Genomic DNA, 20,872 nt, shown 5'->3' on the forward strand with positions numbered 1-20,872 from the left:
CTACCACTGATCACAATAACACTACCACTGATCACAATAACACTACCACTGACCACAATAACACTACCACTGATCACAATAACACTACCACTGACCACAATAACACTACCACTGATCACAATAACACTACCACTGATCACAATAACACTGATCACAATAACACTACCACTACCACTGACCACAATAACACTACCACTGATCACAATAACACTGATCACAATAACACTGCCATTAACCACATCAACAGACCTGCAGGCCACATGGAGCGGTGCATTGCAGGTGTAGGGGAAGGTTATGTAACTGCTATCAGATCCTGGTAGTCAGGGGCCATGGGTCAGATCCACAGGAAGAAAATGGAACAAGCAGCATGCTAAAACACACACAGAGAAAGTGCATCACCAGAAAACAAAGCAATAAAGTATTATCTGCATCCATCCCCTTGTCACAGTAACTAAGAAAAGGAACCTTTGTTGGGTCCAAGCTTTCCTCTGTCCCATGGCCACACAGATTAACAGAGCTCTCTCCGCCTCCTCTTCTGTCTTAAAGGGAGGGAGAAAGAGATGGAGCAAGCATCAGTCGGGTTGCTTCTTTCTCCCAACAATGAGCTCTATTCAGTGAGATGTTCTTTTATTTACTGGACTGGGCCAGTCTGACTTTCCAACCTGCTGGCTGCTCAAAGATAATGAAGACACACATGGACAGACTAGCCAGTGTCTCCCAGAGCCACTGGCCCAAAAACATCTTCTGCAATGCCAAACACACCTCCATCAGAGCGGTGTACATGACTGGAACGTACACCAAACATTACGCAAACAAACAAGTAAGCAGGTCAGAATATTGGACCAGAGACAAAGAACATTTATTTGTTTTTGAAATTAGGCACTTAAAGATATAGAAAAACAATGTCATTTAACATACTGTTCCTTTTTCTACGTAAATACATTTGATAAACTGGAGTGACTTTGCACTGCAAGTCCCCTGTCATGAAACATACTCATTTATACATTTACATACATGTATATATCTAAACGTTTCCGTTTCATTTGTTTACCCCAGGGTTCTTCTGTTAACAGAAACATTTGTTTTGGCTCTTTGCATATAACAGGACCATTTCTAATACTGAACTGATTCTTAGCTGCCTTCTTTAACATCTAGCAGCCACATGATATCCATTTGATTCACTTATGAAAGTATTTTAGAGCCAGTAACACTGAAATAAATGGAAATAAATGGAAAATAAAACTAAAAAAGGTAATTGTAGAAAGCCCTTTGCTCAGTGTGGAGGGCCCCAGACATTGGGCACCGGTCGGTCTCTCGAACCCTGAGCTAAACAAAGTCGTCATGTTGGGTGGAACCCCGGTCTCTGGCATCTACCTGATCAGAACTCCTCCATCCCTTTCCTGCTCAGCTCAGTCTAACTAACACACACATTCAGCCCTTCTGCTCTGCAAGAACGACACTAAAAGAAGGTCATTCTGGTGAGACATAGCATTCTAGTGCATACTCTTAAAATCCCTTCTATTTCCCACACATCACGCCAGCAAGGAGAAATATGGAGGAAGTTCAGCAGCCTTTAAATCCTAGGCAGTGGCCTTGTTAATGAAGTAGTGAAACTGTGAGAGGTTTGACAGGGCAGTCCAACTGGAAGGGTCCAATGGAACAGTGTTGCCATTTAATAAAGCATGGACCATTAGACATAATATATTATACTGGAGCTAGGAATGTGGATATGTTTCTTGTTTTGGAGCAGAGACCAGGTAAGATAGCCAGAGGTCGTTTTCCACCCAAAGTGTTTCACTAATAAACCCCAATGTTGTCATTTCTGCAAAACCAGCTGCTTTAACAATTTATCATTTCGAACGGCAACATTTATCTCATAGGTCTAAATGCATCCTCATTAGATTTCAAATTGTCTAGAGTCATTATATAAAAAATATATTTATACATATATATTTGAATATAAAAATTCAGGAATGGATGAACATAGGGATTTAAATAAAAGTGAAAGAAATGTAATATTTAAAGTTAAAAAAAAAAGTTAATTTCGTAAGGCGAACAATAACCAACAACATTCATTTGACATAAAAGTGCATCTGACTCAAATGAATCCTAAATGGCAGAGTTCCACTGTTTGGCGTAGCGTTTTCCTAGATACACTTGTCAACACATAGAAAGCTGGTAAACCTAATGGCAACTGACTTTCAAATAAAGGTATTAGGATTGTATTTGTCTAAGACTAAAATAAAATCTCTCTTTCAATCACAAAGTACAATATCATTTGTAATATTGTGTAGTTAGCATATCCTCCAACCAAACTGGAAACCAACCCCTTCATGAATGAAATCGGTCATTTTTGGTAAACTCAGAAAACCCTGGGCTGTGATATTGAGGGGCTGCAGTGGAGAGTTGGAGTATAAGGCACAGTCATCACAATGGTCTACTGTGAAGGTCATAATGACAACACAAAAACACTGATGTCTCTGGTTCCATGTTGTATGGTGAGGACAGGACAGATCAGCATGGGCTTCCATCAGGGACTGTGAGTCTTCAAAAGAGCATCAAGAGGCACTTTCTCAAAAATACAAAGAATATCAGAGACGGATCAGAGGACAAAGTGAAAAATTAAATCCATCCCGTCTCTATAACACTGAGTGGTGCATCTGTTGGTTTCATCAGTTACCATGTTGAAGCACTGAGCTGTGGCTGTGGGTCTGCTGTCTTGGCCTAAGTAGACCACACACTGCTCTGCTCAAGCTTACTGTAAGTCCCATATGAACAGTTCATTACCTCAGGGGTCTCATCTAACAGCCCATCTAGAGAATGTAAACTTAGTTTGGCATATTTGAAAGGCACATTCGGTGGCAGTGCTTGATCAAATCCCATCTTGAGCCACATATAATAGATTTGATGTGTTTGGAGTGTCTGTGTGTGTGTGTGTGTGTGTGTGTGTGTGTGTGTGTGTGTGTGTGTGTGTGTGTGTGTGTGTGTGTGTGTGTGTGTGTGTGTGTGTGTGTGTGTGTGTGTGATCCTCTCACAGACCAACAAGGTGATAGCTGAATAGATACAGTTCGTATGGAGTTGGTGGGTCCAGTTCTCCACAGCAGACAGCTGAACACCGATCAGTCATATAGCTCCCCCTAGTGGGGGAAGTTGGAGGTGAATTTGATAATTGTAGTTAACAGCTTGGAATAATGGCACTGTGCTATTATCCATCATAATGGATCATGTGTATTTGTGGGTTAAGGAATGAGTGTGACTGGTGGTGAGTCTGGTTTGGGGAGAGAGCTCTAGGATGGAAAGGGCCAAGTTCCAAATTCCAAGTCTAGAGTCTAGATGTCAGCTGTAGGCCTTGAGTCCCGAGGTGCGGTTGAGACAGAGAGAGTGTACTAGTACTTCCCCTCAGCAGAGGATCTGGGAGAAGGGGTGTCTGAGCAGCTCCTCAGCACTGGGCCGGTGCTTGGCCTCCACAAAGATGCGGTGGATGAAGTCACGGGTGTGGTCCGAGGTGTGTGAGGGCAGCAGAGGTTTGGTGGGCTGGGTGGCGATCTTAAAGATGGCTGCCATGGCCTCGTATTCGGCCCAGGGAGGCTTCTCTGTCAGCATCTCCACCACTGTGCAGCCCAGGCTCCTGGGGAAGGAGACACACACACAGGGTTAAGAGAACACCCATACGAGCTCAAATACACATTTAAACACTTGCCGCCCAATCTCCCCTTCCACAAAACATGTGTAAATATTGGAAAATAAATGGTGCCTTCCTGTATTATACTTAAGCTAAAAAATGTATTCTATTCTACTGAGCCATTTACTTTATGTCTGTATTCTTATCTATTATTATTTGTTGTTGCATTGTTGAGAAGGAACCTGCAAGTCAGCATTTTGTTAGACGGTCTACATGTGTATCCTGTACATACTGTCTGACTAATACAACTTCAAACTTGAAACATGTTCACACTCAAACATCAGAATAGGACATTCAATGCAATACACAATTGTATAACTTATTGACTTGTGTGAATTGACAAAAACAGTGTTAACACACTGAAAAAACAAAGGGCAGCTTTTCCCCACTACAGGCACGAAGGGAAAAGGCCATCCCTCTGCTCTTCTGCTTTCCCAGGCCCCACTGGAATGTTTTGGTGGAAACTTTTTCCCTGTTGACAATTAAAGGGTGCTTTTGCTGGCTACGGGAGGCCATTTCTGTCCTGGAGTCAGACAGAGCAGGGGGCTGGTGAGGGGAGCTAGGTTTAGGGACAGACTCCCCTTTGGACCTATTACCCCCTACCGACGCTTCCGGCCTGGTCTGGACCCCCAAGGGAGCAATGAATTCGGGAACATTCCGAACCCTGTCACAAGCTGGCTGGTTGACTGGCGCTTGGCCAATCACATCCCTTGCCTGATGGGATACTACACAATCAGATTGCACAGGGTAATTCCTGGGCAGCAGGTGGGCCCGACCAATTTCAGGGCCCTGTACGTGGGAGTGATGCAGTCCTTCTCAACATTCTCTTTTAAATATAGCACTTTTACTATTTTATATATAGCAATTTTTCCCTTGAAGAAGAATGGTTTCCCCCTTTTAGAACAGCTATTTTCCTCCCTTCACGTTCCAGCAGTCCAGCCACTCTATCAGGGAAGGAGACTACTTATAAGGAAAGCATCTGACACTTGACCTGAAGATACATTCACACACTCCCAGATGAGACATCTATCCCCCACCTCCCCCCTATCAACACAACTAATCAGGATCACCTGCATGTGTATAAGACCTCTTACCCAAACCCAAACCCCATGTGTCCCGGTCCTTACCAGACGTCAGCCTTCCTGCCGTAGCCCTCTCCACTGATCACCTCGGGGCTCATCCAGTAGGGGGTGCCAGTGACCGAGCGGATGCCCGTGCCAGACATGCAGATGGTCTGCAGCCTCTTGCTGGCGCCAAAATCTCCCAGCTTCACGTTTCCCGCCGAATCCCGCAGGATGTTGGCACCTGGATAAGGAGACGACAGAGTAACACCATGTGACACAGACTCACCCAACCACCTTCCTTGTATTTTAAATGTAGGTTTTAGGTCCTTGTGCTTGAGTCTGGAAGTCTATAGCCATTTAGTTCACTATCTTTACTACAAATGGCCATCTGAGCAGTGTGTTGACATAACTACCTTTGATGTCACGGTGAACGATCATGTTGCTGTGCAGATAGGACATGCCCTCCAGGATCTGCCGTGTGTACTTCCTCGTCACGTTTTCCGTCAGCGCCCCGTAGGCCTTCAACTGGTCTTTGACTGAACCCTGAAAGACAAGAAGGAAGTGCATGGTTTATACTCCTATTCCCAGGAGAGACTGGGACACAGTCCAGGACAGAACACTACAGATACCCTTTAACCCCCAACACTCCAGCCCTGAGCCGATGTGTGAAGAATAGACTGACCCCCGGCATGTACTCCATGAAGATGGTGAGGGTCTTTTCGTTGTGGTCCCTCAGACAGCCGTAGTACTGGACGATGCGTTCGTGGTGGAGGTTCTTTAACAACTGGATCTCACACTCCAGAGCACTCACCTCCTACAGACAGACAGACAGACAGACAGACAGACAGACAGACAGACAGACAGACAGACAGACAGAGATCAACAGGTTTGTTGTACTCGACAACAACAACAACAAATCCTCAACATTACATGATATGAATGAGTCATCTGTCCACCAAAAGCTATACAAAGACAACAAAAAAATCTGACAAATGGAAAAAGCATTTCAGACACACAGACCAGCTCTCTCTGCAGATAGGACATTAGCGGTAACAGTCCAGTTCCTCAAAAGCAGTTCCTCTGTTTACCTCAGAGAATATGGCCACAGAGATCACATCACAGAGCGAGAGCGGAAGAGGGAAATGGAGATATATACAAAGTATCCACAACACAAAGACCCACTAAATAGATAAAAACAATAACAACGGATTAACATCCGCTGCAGGCTGGGGGGCCAGTGACAGAGAGACAGAGAGACAGAGAGACAGAGAGAGACAGAGAGAGACAGAGAGAGACAGAGAGACAGAGAGAGACAGCGAGAGAGAGAGAGAGAGAGAGAGAGAGAGAGAGAGAGAGAGAGAGAGAGAGAGAGAAATAGAGAGAGAGCGAGAGAGCGAGAGAGAGAGAGAGAGAGAGAATGGGAGAGAGAGAATGGGAGAGAGAGGGAGAGTGCGAGAGAGAAGAGGAGAGTTTAAGGGGCAAAGCTGGCTCTGCTATTCTCCCCCTCCTCACCCCCCTGCAAATACTCCACTCAGATACAGGAAGTGACAGTGCATGTTTTCTCTGTGGCAGACAGGAAAAGACATTAAAGAGGGGGGAGAGAGAAAGGAAAGAAAGTCCCTTGAATCTCCTCAAAGTTCATTGCTCTCAGAGACAGAGATGAGCACTCAGTCAGGATTTGACTGTGTTAGTGATTCAGAGCATAAGTTTATCTGATTCCTGACCACATATCGTTGAATAGCGCCTTTTGTGTTTAAGACAGTTGACCAACAATTAGCTAGTAAAACTCAGTCAGGTTAAACACAGCACCATACCGCATTCCTCCACAATCGCCTCTTAAGAGTAAAGTAGCTTGCTGAACACATGACCTCATTCTTGGCATTGCTCCAGGCTAAAGGTGCTCCAGGCTAAGCCTCTGCACCAATCTTTAACAATACACGGGAACTCAAGTCATACAGAGTTTTCCTTCAGGCTGGGGAGTCTGAGTCATCTTGGCATAAATACATTACAGTAGCCTGGTTGTGAACAGTAGACTTTGATATAAAAGCAGAAAACAATCTGTGTAGTAGCATACTGTTCCGGCACCCCCTGCTGTCTCACCTTGCTGGTGTCAGGACTGTCCGGGTCAAACACCACCTGCTTGGCGGCCAGCTCCCGTCCCGTGTCCACATCGTAACACAGGTAAACCCTCCCAAACGCCCCCTGGCCCAGCAGCTTGCCCCGCCTCCACGTCATTGGAGCACTGGGGGCTGTGGAGCGAGGGGCATACACCATACATATCAACCTCTCCATATAGTAAACATGACACCATACACTCAAAACACACTGCATTCATCATACAAACTAACTCCCTTATTTAAAATGTGTAGGATACAAAAATAGATTTATTAGTATTAAATCTCTAATAACTATAAAATATATGTGAAATATGTGTAATATATGTAAATATACGATGAAGAGGCAGGGTCGGGACTCACACTTGTGGGCGACAGGGCGCTCCTGTGGGCGGAGCCTGCCCTGCTTGTCCACTAGCTGCCAGCTGCCCAGACTCTCCTCGCTGCCGTTGAGGGAGCGCCGTGAGGGCACCAGGGTGAACAGGTTACCCTGGGGGCGACGGATCCGCGGGAACGTTCTCCGACCTGGGGGGATGAGAGGAGAGTTGAGGGTGAAGGAGTGATGAGAGAAGAACCAAGAGACCAAGAGAAGGAGGAGATGGTTCAAGGGAGGGGTCAGGGGAGGGGTCAGGGAAAAGGTCAAATACAAAGTAATATGGCACAAAGTGGTTTGGTGAGAGGAACAGTGAACAGTGCCCCTACCTTCACTATGGTCCTTGTGATGCAGGGAGACATGGTACCTGCGGGGGTATGTCCCTCCCTTCCCCACCACCTTATCATACACATGGTTCTCCCGGTCTGAGAGGGAGGAAGGAGTAAAGAGAGCGAGCGAGAGGGTGAAGGTTAGACTACAACAGGATTCAGACTCAGCTCAGTCATACTGCATTCACGTGAGGCTCTGCTGCTAAGAGCTGCCTTGTTGCTCTGTGCTGTTGCTGACTACATTGTTGCATTGTTGCTAGGAGTTGCATTGTGGTTTAGGCCTGTTGCTAAGGGGCTTGCGAGCGGCTCTCTTGCCAGCACTGTAAATGGGTTACCATGAATTTGACAGTAGCTTACAGGAAGCTTGGATGGAAGTAAAATTCTGTATTTCATATTACCGTACACCTGATATAATATGAATACGGTATCAAAGCAAGTACTGTGTAATGACACAAAGTAAAATATCATAAAACTGACTGTATTATACTGTAAAAAACTAAATGCTACCGTAATCAGAATGAATGAATGAATATGTGGATGACTGTATTTTACTGTAATTACATGGGATTGGTGCAATCAGGTTGGCTGCTAAGTGTTTACACATTACAGCACATTAATTCATATTTGGTGCTTTATATCACTTGCACTTCTAGAGGCCTTAACAAAGGCTTCCAAACTGGCCGCGACTTCAGGTCAAAACAGGCCAAAAGGACATGGCAAAATGCTCAACCATTTGCTGCCACTCCAATCTGCCCTAATATTTTTTTTATTGATGGGCCACTTTCACCACATAAGAGTAAAATTGGTCCAGCATTCTCACTCACGGGTGCAACAAATATAGCCTCTTACAAGGCATGCCTCAAAATATAGTAATAAGCCCGAGACAACAATACCATGCACACACTAGTGGTCATAAGGTTTTTGGCGCTCTAAAGATACAGTACGGTACTGTATTCGTGAGGTGGAATTACAGTACCATTCGAAATACAGCAATTTCCCCATAATTTACAGTATGCTACAGTAAAACTTCCAATGTTTTTTACTGTTGATAATACCTCAAATTACTGTATAAATGACAGTTTTCCGTGACAGTGAGGATCTATATCTTATGTAGTGATATCAGGATTCCTCCTGGGCACCCACCAGAGACGTTCTCCTGCTGCCGGTTATCAGGGTAGCTCTTGGCTCGGTGCATGCGTGACTTCCTCAGGGAGGGGCTGGGAGGAAGGACAAATAAAGAGAGAGTGAGAGTTGATGGTCACTTCCTCAAAATACGTACACTGTCTTTATAACCAAAGTCAAGTATTGTGTACAAGTATTGTGTACATGTGAGGTAGAATCAGGGGTAAAAGTAGATTTCTTACCGGTATCGCGCATACACTTTTTAAAAATAGGTGTAATTATATAATTACATATATAATCCGTATTAATTTCAAATATGATCTCTGTGGGCCTAGTAAAGATTTGACATATCACTTTTAACATGTTATACCTGTTTTTTTATTTAGAATTATCCCCAATTGGTAGTTACAGTCTTGTCCCATCGCTGCAACTCCCCTACGAACTCGGAAAAGGCAAAGGTCGAAACAAGACCCTGCCAAACCACACTGCTTCTTGACACAGTGCTCGCTTAACCCGGAAGAGGAAACACTGTCCAGCTGGCGATCAAAGTCAGCTTTCAGGTGCCCCAAGTCAGCTTTCAGGTGCCCCAAGTCAGCTTGAAGGCACTCGACCCGCCACAAGGAGTCACTAGAATGCCAAACCCTCCGCTAACCCAGACGAGAAGGGGCCATTTGTGCGCCACCTCATGGGTCTCCCAGTCACTGCAGGCTGTGACACAGTCTGGGATCGAACCCGGGACTGTAGTGACACCTCAAGCTCTGTGATGCAGTGCCTTAGACCACTGCGCCACTCGGGAGGACCATGTTAGATCTGTTAACATAGGCAGCACATGGGTTTCAAGTTTGGGGAAGCTAATTTACACCATAAAAATGTACCTTTATAATAAAGCATTCCATCCATCCTCACATTTGCAGACGTATTAAAGATAGCCTACTATTCCTAATGTGATGATTAGATTGGATACTCATCATTTAAGCTAATAATATAAAAATAAATGTTCATAAAAAATACTTGAATGCATAATGGATAGAGTAGACTCTAGGCTATATCAGATACACTTCTCCTCCTTTCCAAGCACAGGAAAATGTTGGCCTTTCATGCAATTCTACTACACTTTTTATGACTGGTGACATTAGCAGAATACATTCTTTATACAACAAAAATGACAGGGTAGCCTACTCTGCTGAAACTGACAACCTGATCAATTAAAACAACGTTGTCTGATCCATATAATGGCCCTTGAAAAGGGGAAACATAAAATACAATATAGTACATCTAACCTGGAGGAGGAAATTGTTGTCCAAAAACAAACAAAAGTGTCACTGACTCAATGGTAAAGTGAATATGCAGACTGACCAGGGATATGGACGATGTTCTCCACTGGTGCCAATAAGAGTGGTAGGTAGCCAAGTGGTTAGAGCGTTGGGCCAGCAACTGAAAGAATGGTGGATCGAATCCCCGAGCTGACAAAGTAATAATCTGTTGTTCAGCCCCTGAACAAGGCAGTTAACCCACCGTCCCTAGGCTGTATTTGTAAATAAGAACTGGTTCTTAACTGACCTGCCTAGTTAAAAAAAAGATAGGCTACTGTTTGCTCAATCTCTTCACAGATATAGTCATTTCTTTTTCAACAATTACATTTTTTTAGATCGTCGGCCTGGGTCTCTCTGCTTTTCACTGACAGTTACAACTCAAATGTGGCATTTGCCACATGCTGCCCAAATTGCGGGCCCTTCCAACTGTAGGCTATACAAAACAAAAAGAAGCTAATGATTCTCTGTGGCCAAATCATGCTTTCTGGTGTAGTAGCCTATTTTTATGAATTTATTTATTTCTGTATAGACAGGAGCTATATAATTTTGGCGATTTAATTCAATTTACTTCAGTGAAAGCTTCCCCTAGCCTTATGCACACACCGCCTATGCCTTTTAATGTGGTATAAACACAACCAGTCATGTTTTCATCTGATTGTCAAACAAATAATCACTTCAAAAAAGCGGTCCTGTAGACTAACAGTACAGGTTCGTCCACTCACAAAATAATTCATCCAAAGCATCCAAATCCCAACAGTGCACTGATGAATGGAAAGAGACATCTGTTACAAAACACCCACATGTATTCTAATGACATTGTCATTAGGCCTAAACTTGTAGCCTGAATTGATGCACCCACTGTTGGTCGCGCGCCTCAGTCTTGGCCACTCAGCACCACCTTGTCCACCGTGTTTCGTTCTCGGCCTCTCATCTCCAAGGCATGTAAGTGTTCTCCTCGAACCACAACACAATTTGGGGCGTATACCACCCGGTTTAAAGTCAATTCACTCATTTTTCATGTAGCTGACATTAGGTCATGTTAAATAATGCCATAATAGCCTATAGCTTTCTTGCCATTTTGTGTTAATAGTGATTTACCAGTATGGAGTACCGCCACTATTTATTTTGCCGGGACGCCGTGCCAGACCGTACTGGCTTACTTTCGCCCCGGGGTAGAATGTGGGGTAGAGTCCTGCACTCACCTGTCTGAGCTACTGTCCAGCGACTGGCAACTTCCTGAGACAGAGTTCTCTGCACTGCTCCAGGGGTCCAGCACCTAGGGAGAGGAGACACAATATTAGCCCTACAGTGTGTGTGTGTGTGTGTGTGTGTGTGTGTGTGTGTGTGTGTGTGTGTGTGTGTGTGTGTGTGTGTGTGTGTGTGTGTGTGTGTGTGTGTGTGTGTGTGTGTGTGTGTGTGTGTGTGTGTGTGTGTGTGTGTGTGTGTGTGTGTGTGTGTGTGTGTGTGTGTGTGTGTGTGTGTTCGTGCACTTGTTTGTGTACAGTGCAATGACTCACACACTGGTCGCTCTCTGGGATGAACTCTCCCTCACTGTTGATGCTGGTGTAGGAGCCCTGGCGGGCAATCCTCTGCTGCCGCTCAGGGACATAGCCTGGAGGGGGGGAGCTACGGCCTGTGTTCTGAGAGCCTGGGACGGGAGAGAGGAGGAGGAGGATAAGAAATAGGACTGTGACTTGGCCATATGACACTGTTCTAAACCAAAGGAAATCAATACATGAGATACATGAGATAATGGGATTCTGGTGTACCAAGATCAATGACAGGTAGCCTAGTGGTTAAAAGTGTTTGGGCCAGTAACCGAAAGGTCGTGGATTCGAACCTCTGAGCAGACTAGGTGAAAAATCTGTCAATGTGCCCTTGAGCAAGGAACTTAATCCTAATTGCTTTGGATAAGAGCATCTGCTAAATGAAAAAAATAGATACACAAAAAAAGTTAAACAATGGATTATGTGAGAGAAAAGAAGATACGTCCCTAACACTGATAACAGATATGATCTCTCTCTCTCTCTCTCTCTAACCAAAGAATGAAATGAGGGGGAAAAATATCTAAATGATTAATAATGTGATTGTTTGAAATGTAACTCTGCCTCAGGTGGTGGATCTGCAGAGAATTTAGGATTTGTACAGTTTACCTCACGCAGCACTAATTTTAACCCTCTCCCAAAACAGCCAGTGTTTCTAAAACCAGGACATTGACCCGCCATGCTAATAGTGTCTCTAAATCTGATTGGCGTGTGGCCAGCAGGCCATTGTAGAACAGCCAGTGATGGTTGACAGGAAGAGGACCTACTGCTAAGAGGGGAAGCCAGAGAAATAACAGCAGCTAGAGAGAGTGGGGGGATAGAGAGAGAGTGGGGGATAGAGAGAGAGTGGGGGGATAGAGAGAGAGTGGGGGGATAGAGAGAGAGACAAAGAGAAAGCTAGCAAAATAAATGAGTTAAGAGAGCAAGACATGACAAACACCAAACCAGACAATATACAACATTACTGTCTCTACATATTGAGAGATACCACTACCCTTCCCTTTCTATTGTAAAAAAAAGGTTATAGTGAGAGAAATGGAAAAAGAGGTTGTTGAAAGCAAAGGCAGAAGAATAGAGGAAGCAGCTAAGAGTTGAATCTGCTTGTTCATACTCACTGGTGGAGAGGTGGCGCCCCCTGGGCTCGGAGGGCTGGTACACTGTGCTGACATCACCCGTGGACTGGGAGGCTTTGATCCTCACCTGCTTACTCACCGTGTGGTGGGAAGAGGGAGAGGGAGAGGGGGAGGCCTAGGGGTGGGATGAGAGGGGTGTGGTCAGTGTCCACATATAGACTGTACACACTACCCCATTACATATGATTTTAATAACATCTTATTGATTAATGTGTGTGTTTATTTCTGTATGTCTGTGTATTTATGTGTGTGTGTGTGTGTGTGTGTGTGTGTGTGTGTGTGTGTGTGTGTGTGTGTGTGTGTGTGTGTGTGTGTGTGTGTGTGTGTGTGTGTGTGTAGTACATTGCACTGCTCCTGCGTCAGCAGCAAGATCTTGATGCTCTTAATCTTGGAGCTGCGGTCCAGCAGGTCAATGGCCTTGTCCAGGTCATCCTGACCACGCAGAGGGATGGACAGCTGGACACACAGCACACAGAAATGACAACCAAAGCACAGAGACACTACGGGATAATCTCCATTAAACATGCATCTTAGTACTTAGAGAAATGCAGAGAAAGAGATGTGGGGTTAGCTGTACCTCATTGTTCATATAGTGCAAGTCTAGCTGTTGGCCAAAGACAGTCTTGACCTTCTGTTGGATTTCTTCAAACTGCACAGGCCTCCCAAACATCAGTATCCTACACAAATAAAAAAGACATAGACAAACAGTGGGTAAGATGGACAGACAAACAGTGGGTAAGATGGACAGACAAACAGTGGGTAAGATGGACAGACAAACAGTGGGTAAGATGGACAGACAAACAGTGGGTAAGATGGACAGACAAACAGTGGGTAAGATGGACAGACAAACAGTGGGTAAGATGGACAGACAAACAGTGGGTAAGATGGACAGACAAACAGTGGGTAAGATGGACAGACAAACAGTGGGTAAGATGGACAGACAAACAGTGGGTAAGATGGACAGACAAACAGTGGGTAGATGGACAGACAAACAGTGGGTAAGATGGACAGACAAACAGTGGGTAAGATGGACAGACAAACAGTGGGTAAGATGGACAGACAAACAGTGGGTAAGATGGACAGACAAACAGTGGGTAAGATGGACAGACAAACAGTGGGTAAGATGGACAGACAAACAGTGGGTAAGATGGACAGACAAACAGTGGGTAAGATGGACAGACAAACAGTGGGTAAGATGGACAGACAAACAGTGGGTAAGATGGACAGACAAACAGTGGGTAAGATGGACAGACAAACAGTGGGTAAGATGGACAGACAAACAGTGGGTAGATGGACAGACAAACAGTGGGTAAGATGGACAGACAAACAGTGGGTAAGATGGACAGACAAACAGTGGGTAAGATGGACAGACAAACAGTGGGTAAGATGGACAGACAAACAGTGGGTAAGATGGACAGACAAACAGTGGGTAAGATGGACAGACAAACAGTGGGTAAGATGGACAGACAAACAGTGGGTAAGATGGACAGACAAACAGACAGAAGGATAAAAAGTGTTTCGGTCTAGAAACTATATCCTCTTTAGATCTGCAACACAAGCGTGCACACACACTTTTACAAACATATTCCGTTTCCAGTGTGTGCAGATTCCTCTAAGCACACCTAACATAGCTGTGGTTTCTGCTGGCTGCCACAGATAAACCACAGTCCTTTCCCTTTCCATTCTCCGCTTCACATACCATTCTGACTGGAGATCTGGAGTGCATTTGCGCTGAGCTGACCATGCTCTTCTCATAGACAAAGACGTGATAAAACAAGCACACACACACACACACAAAGACACACACACACACAAAGACACATCCAAAAACAAGAAAACCCACTCACCTCCTCTCTCCACTGAACTCAAACTTTATTCTGACATCGTCCTGAGGGAGTAAAGAAGAAGCCCCGTCAAGAGGGTTCATGGGAGGTTACAGGGTCATGATGGGGTCATGAAGGGAAACAATACTGTATGTCATGTGGAGATGATGATGACATGCCTGTCTGAGGAGAGTGTGTGTTGTTGACTGAGTGGGGTGGTAGATGGTTTACCTGTCTCTTAGCAGGGGCAGGGTTGGGCAGAGTCTTGGGTTTCCCCGTGTCATAAGGGGGCCCAGGCTGGCGCCTCGTCATCTGGAGGGCCACTAGGTCCTTCATTATGGAGTGGAGAGCCTGACGCTCATCTATAGTGGGAGAACGTTTAGTGGAAACACAAATTTACCATGAGATCAAATTGAAGTGTAATGGTGTGTGTGTGCGCATGCACGTATAGCCATATAAATCCCACTTCTAGTTGTGTACACAGAAAATGTGTGTTTTTATATAATCCCACATTGAGAGTGTTCAGCTAGCGACAGGGTAATGGAGCCAGTGAGAGGACAGACTGCAGTGTTTTGATATTTCTATTCCCATGTTTGATCTCTGAGTGATCTCTGCATTGGCTGTGTTAGCTCACAAAGGGAAATATTCCCCTAGTGTAGTTTGGACAGACATCACACAGCAGTAGGGCAGGAGAGAGAACCAGAGCCCCATCTCCATAACACTGAAAATCAATCCTTCACCTGCCGGCCCGGCCAGCGTCTGGAAAATCAGCTCAGCTCAACTCACACAGGCCCGGGGCTGGGGAATAGTGTGTGTAGGTCTGTGTGTGTTTGTGTGTGTGTGTGTGTGTGTGTGTGTGTGTGTGTTCATCTGAGTGTACATTGATGTGTAATACTGTGTTCCAACATCATCATAATCAACACAAGGAACTCACTCATTTTGGCGATGTGTGTGTGAGCACTTTCTAAGCCAACCACCTTCAGAGATCTTCAGATCTTCAGACTCCTCACTCTGCAGTGCCACCCATCAACATCCTGCAGAGAATGCACCAATATGTTAACATGGGAAATATATTTCAGAACCTAAGCTGCAGTTGTCATCAAATTCACAAGTCATCATCATATTCATCATCTTTATGTTCAACGTATTTTGTAGCACTGGCAATAGATGATCTTTTAGTGTGAAGTGTACGATATCATCCGTCCTTAAAAAACATTATATTTATCTTTGATATAAACATACTAAATTGATTGTAATTTAAAGATAGGGTGCATGGAAAATGAATATAAGAAAATGTCATTTCTGAAGTACCATCCATTTCTCAAGGAAAGCATGGAACATAAACTAAAATTACTTTTCTGGGACGAGGCCTGGCCGATCAGGAAACTGCAATTTAAAAAGCACTGGAGCTGTGTGTGTGTGTGTGTGTGTGTGTGTGTGTGTGTGTGTGTGTGTGTGTGTGTGTGTGTGTGTGTGTGTGTGTGTGTGTGTGTGTGTGTGTGTGTGTGTGTGTGTGTGTGTGTGTGTGTGTGTGTGTGTGTGTGACAGAGAGAAACTTTGCACATGACAAAAAGTGAGAGTTGTAAAGCTCTGAAACTTGAGCTCCACTGGCACTGACAGATTTGGTATGAAGCACATGAAAAAGTTTTACTGTGAATATTCTGACAGCTTTAAACTTCTCCGACTGTATGAGCCATAAAACAGTCACTCAACCACGTCATAACTCCACTGTTAATTTTAAGAGGGCAATATTCTCTTAAAAACGATGACAGAATTGTGCCAGGTATACATTTTCCCCTGATTTACCATTACCCCCGACAAGGTAGCGTATTAAGGTGTATAGTGTATCCAAGAAGACAACAGCATTAGACACTCTCGTATGTCCTTTAGCGGAGTAGGTTGCCATATCTATGACAAAGAAACCCTGGAATTCGAAAAACACTGACACAACTATAAGACTATAATTCAGCAGAGATTAGTGTGCTTGGAAAATGTGTGCTTTCTTTGGTAAGTGAAAGGGTATTTTAGTATTCTCTTTACCTAAAGTGGACCAGACACATATATGGGCCTTACACTACAGTAACAATCAGCACAATACTATTGGTCTTATTACACTGTAACAACTTAGTAAGTACAGAAACATATTGAGGACCAATATAGTGCTCAGTAGGGGTGCACAATATCATTTAGCTATGCTAGTTATTACTTTATAGTTTCGTTACTTAGTTTTATTACACGTACTGGATTCATCATCAGAGAATACTGCCTATGTAAGGTAGTGTTGCCCAAGGCACTGCTGTTCCTTTTTTTATAAGGTCAGACCCTCAATCTTCTCTGATCAATATCGTTCTATTATTGATCCAAATAGAGCCGGTCAGGAGAGGAACCCAATCCAGAAGGCACTAGTGTCAACACAGCAGTTATCACCAGTCACCTCCCAATGACCTGAGCATGCCTGGCCACTTTGCCCAGGGGGGTTAGCACACTGTAACTCAACTCTAAGTTCATATATAAATTCAGAGAAACACATTGGACCTCTAAGGTGAGTGACATATATTAACCGAATGAAATGTATATTGTTATTAGAATCTGAGAGGACTGATGTTGAAATGGAATGAAACAGGTGTGCTGCTGATTGAGCATTCTTGTAAATAATACACCACTGCACATATGCCACATGTCAACGCTGCCCCTGCCTCATAAACAACAGGAAAGAGAGGAGGATGAAGATGGGAGGTGAGTGGCTGATGAGGTAGAGTGGTATGATGAAGAGGGGTGGAAGTATAAATGGGCAACAGCAGCAGCAACTGAAGCACTTCAGTGGCCTTTTGGAATTCTGGGTAATAATCACCCACTGGAATGCCAGGTATGTCCGTCTGGCCCCCTCGCCACTCACATTCTCCTCACCCAAGAGACACACTAAATGTGCCTACCCTTTGTACCCACAAACCAAAGGCCTGCTACCATTGGCCCTCCCTCCTCCTATAAAAACATGGAGAGAAATCCCAGGGTCACAGATAGCTTCAGGACACACCAACCAAACATCTTATCTATCTCTGTTATACATTGACTGTCCTCTCAGGTCTGTCGTTCTGCTCCCCCGCTCTCCTGATTTTAATTACCTTCACAGAGGAATGTGGGGAATTCAGCGAGGAGAGAGGCCGCACACTGCCAGCCCAGGCAGCTGTGTTCCCTTTATTTTACTTGCATGGCATTTTCAGGACTCACCGGATTTACATGGCTTTTCCTCCCTCCCCTTCTCTCTGCCTGCTTTTAGGTGTTTAGTCTAAGGCTGTTTTTCCCAACCACGGCCCTTGCGCTGTCTCAGTGGCTTACATCTAAAAAACCCTGATCAGTCCCTGGCCTCACGTCTCTCCTTGCTTAACATGCTCAAGTGCTCTGGGTTGGTGTGACCTGCTATGTTCACAGCTGCACTGCAAGGCTTGAGTAAAAACTTGCCATAAAAGTTTGTAGTGCGGCCTAGTGGTGCAACTCAGAGTACTGTCTGCCAAGTTTTTTGTACAGCAAAACAAAAACACAGATCCAAAACAGCCTCCCAGCAGAGTTAGCTGGAGCCCCACTTATGGATTGACTACCACCTCCATGAGTAATGGCTAGCGAGGAAAGAGAGGAGGCAGATGATCAGGGAGGGAGGAAAATTCCCTTGCAAAACGTTAGTTGGACAACATTTCATGCATAGAACTTCCTGTACTGGTTCAGATGTAGGATCTTAATTGGATCACTCTTCTGTTGCTGAGAATTTTTTTTTCAGTTTTAATAAGTATTCTAAAGTTTGTAATTTCCACTTTGAAAGGTCACACTTGTTTTGTCCTAACAAAAAATATATCAACCACTACAGAAATGTCCATTAAAGGAGCAAGATGCAGAAATTGCTCAGCCATTTTCTGTTTTTTTTATATATTCGAATAGTTCGCCTAATTTCAGTTTATGTGGCAAAACAAACAATGTAATGTGTAGAGAATCATTGTACCATCTAAACCGGTGTGAAATATATTTTCAATAACCAGAAATATTGTATGTTCAGCTGTTTGAAGCTGGTATACAAAACCAAAAGTAAAAAAAGCAAAAACAAAACAAGATAATGGGAAGCATAGAAATAGTGCACATAGAACAGATCTACCACTTCTTAGACTTGCTTTCAATAAGAATGCCATATCTATAACTCAGAATGCTATGTGAATTTGGTTGGGCCACCTAAAAAGTTACATACTGCAGCTTTAATTATAATCCACATAATAATTCACGTTTTCTGTTGCTGCAGGGTAATTTTCCTGCTGTAGCAAACTGGCTCAAATTAAGATCCTACATCTGTATCATTCTAAACTCCAGTTCTTGTGGGCCACAGTGTCTGCTGGTTTTCATCATTGCTTTTTAGGGAGTAATTCACTTTGACTTGGGGGACCAGAACTGGGGGCTGTCCAATTGATCAAGTAATGAATGTCATGGAGGAAGGAGAGAAATCCTAGGCTATGAGAATTACAGGTGATGTAGAACTAGGCCTTAAGAGGCGTAAGGACACTTAACTATTCATTAATTTGATGAAAAATAAATTATAACACTTTGAGTAGAGCTTATTGAGTGGAGTCATTTAGCCATATTCAGCATATAAGGGTGTGAGTGTTTCTATAGGCTGGATTCCTTTTGAAATTGTTCTGTGGTGTGATGTGTTGAATATGCATGAGCTCTCACCTGTGTTGTTGACCTGATGATTAACCTCTGTCTGGAAGATGAGAGCCGTTCCCTCTAGCGGGGGTCCTGGTTCAACTTCTAACTTGGTGCTCAGGAGAGATGCTGCAGCGTCGGTTTGAACCGTTATCTCCAGAGCATCATCCTCATCTTTGATCCCCAGTCTTTGTTGTTGATTCACTCACACAACCACACCGAGATACAGAGGGATGAGGGCGCCATGGTGGGGTTGCCCCCAGGTGCGGGGGCACTAGTGCGCGCGCTGGTGGTCCACGAAAGTTTGTTACGCACTAGCCAGTAAATATAAATTCTAATGAGCAGTAGGCCTAGAAAACACAATGTCGTCACATCGAGATCGTCACTGTACATGCGTATACATTTGGATTTCTCTAATGCCAAATTAATTGAACAGAAATATAGTCCAAAATCCGTTACATTAGACTGCGCTCAGAAAGTGACCAAAAAATAAAGTGTCAACCTTCCGTCACCACAAAAACGTTCGACAACTTGCCCATATTTCCAAACTTTATCAAAAAAGAAAAACGTCCGATGGCATTTCATTGTGGAACAAGAAGCCCAATTTACACACTAGAATAGAAAAAACGAACATAGGCCATCGTCATAATTTTCTCTATTCAATAATCAATATTTCCCAGTGACATTTTGTCAGCATGGAACGGGTGAACTAACACAAAAGATGTAACAATAACCGTGTTGCCTTTATGAAATCCATTTGCAACAGTGTAACAGTACACCAAAGGAAAAGGACGAAGCGATTTCCGTGATTTTGATGGCCTCTTTTCCTGCTAAATTTGCAGCTTTTTCCTTTTTGTTCTATGCCCTTTTTCTCTCCTAACTGTATTGTTCCATCTCTGTACAGAATAATTATTATAAATCCATAAACTGCAAACAGGCACCAGACTTTTTATAACAAAGAAATCAGGTGAAAAAAAAGTAATTCAATACACAACATGGTGGAAATGGGAGATGAAGATTCAACTACGAAAGCAGGCTATTATTTTCGGAATAATTATGTAAGATTATAGGAGACAGATGCAACACATAGTTGACCACAGACAATTAAACATTTGCATCGATAACAAGTTATGATCGAATGGTTTTATCGAGAAAATATAATGTGCGCATAACTGAACTTTTACCATCTCCGCGGTGCCCGATATGCAGTGGAAGAACTCAACAAAAGTGGAAAGAACGGTGCTTTCTTTGTAGAATAGAAGTGATAAACATGCACCAACTGTTCAGAAGACTTAAGCGAAAGATATTCCATAAATTCAGGTCCTGATGCTCACCGTCATAAAGTAAAATGTATTTTTAATGCAACCAATTTCCTGACAGAAAAAACAATCCGTCACCGGAACCCCTATAGAACGCTTCTTACAAAACGAGAAAAAGGTGTACATTCCCAATGCTTTGTAGGCTTATGATTCAATATTCTGAATGCCGTGGTTGGTCATGGGCAAAGGTGCATCATAATAACTCAGATTTGTGTTCCATTTGGGTAAAGCATACAGTAACTAAAACGACTCCGTGCTTTTCTCGGGGGCGCGCTGTTCCTCTGTCGATTTCTTGCTCCTGGTAGCGCGCACAATATTAATGGCGCGCTCAAAACCAGACTTGCGACCATCCACACATACATTGATGACGTAG

The 20,872-nt window shown here is 43.9% G+C and overlaps 1 protein-coding gene across 1 annotated transcript; it reads right to left on the minus strand.

The window, feature by feature from the left end:
- Positions 1 to 835: 835 nt before the first annotated feature.
- On the minus strand, positions 836 to 20,814 carry LOC109878689 (mitogen-activated protein kinase kinase kinase 3-like). The gene is made up of 17 exons (XM_031834813.1): positions 19,208 to 20,814; positions 15,432 to 15,531; positions 14,729 to 14,859; positions 14,522 to 14,562; positions 13,252 to 13,351; positions 13,017 to 13,130; positions 12,657 to 12,789; positions 11,515 to 11,645; positions 11,200 to 11,273; positions 8,706 to 8,779; positions 7,563 to 7,658; positions 7,224 to 7,385; positions 6,847 to 6,995; positions 5,429 to 5,560; positions 5,160 to 5,289; positions 4,810 to 4,987; positions 836 to 3,628 (listed from the first exon to the last, which is right to left on the minus strand). Exons 2-17 carry the CDS (start codon positions 15,433 to 15,435, stop codon positions 3,400 to 3,402), a joined length of 1,878 nt encoding a protein of 625 aa, XP_031690673.1. The 5' UTR covers positions 15,436 to 15,531; positions 19,208 to 20,814; the 3' UTR covers positions 836 to 3,399.
- Between the last annotated feature and the right edge of the window lie 58 nt (positions 20,815 to 20,872).

Source organism: Oncorhynchus kisutch, linkage group LG10 (assembly GCF_002021735.2).
Source record: "Oncorhynchus kisutch isolate 150728-3 linkage group LG10, Okis_V2, whole genome shotgun sequence".
NCBI classification, from domain to species: domain Eukaryota; kingdom Metazoa; phylum Chordata; class Actinopteri; order Salmoniformes; family Salmonidae; genus Oncorhynchus; species Oncorhynchus kisutch.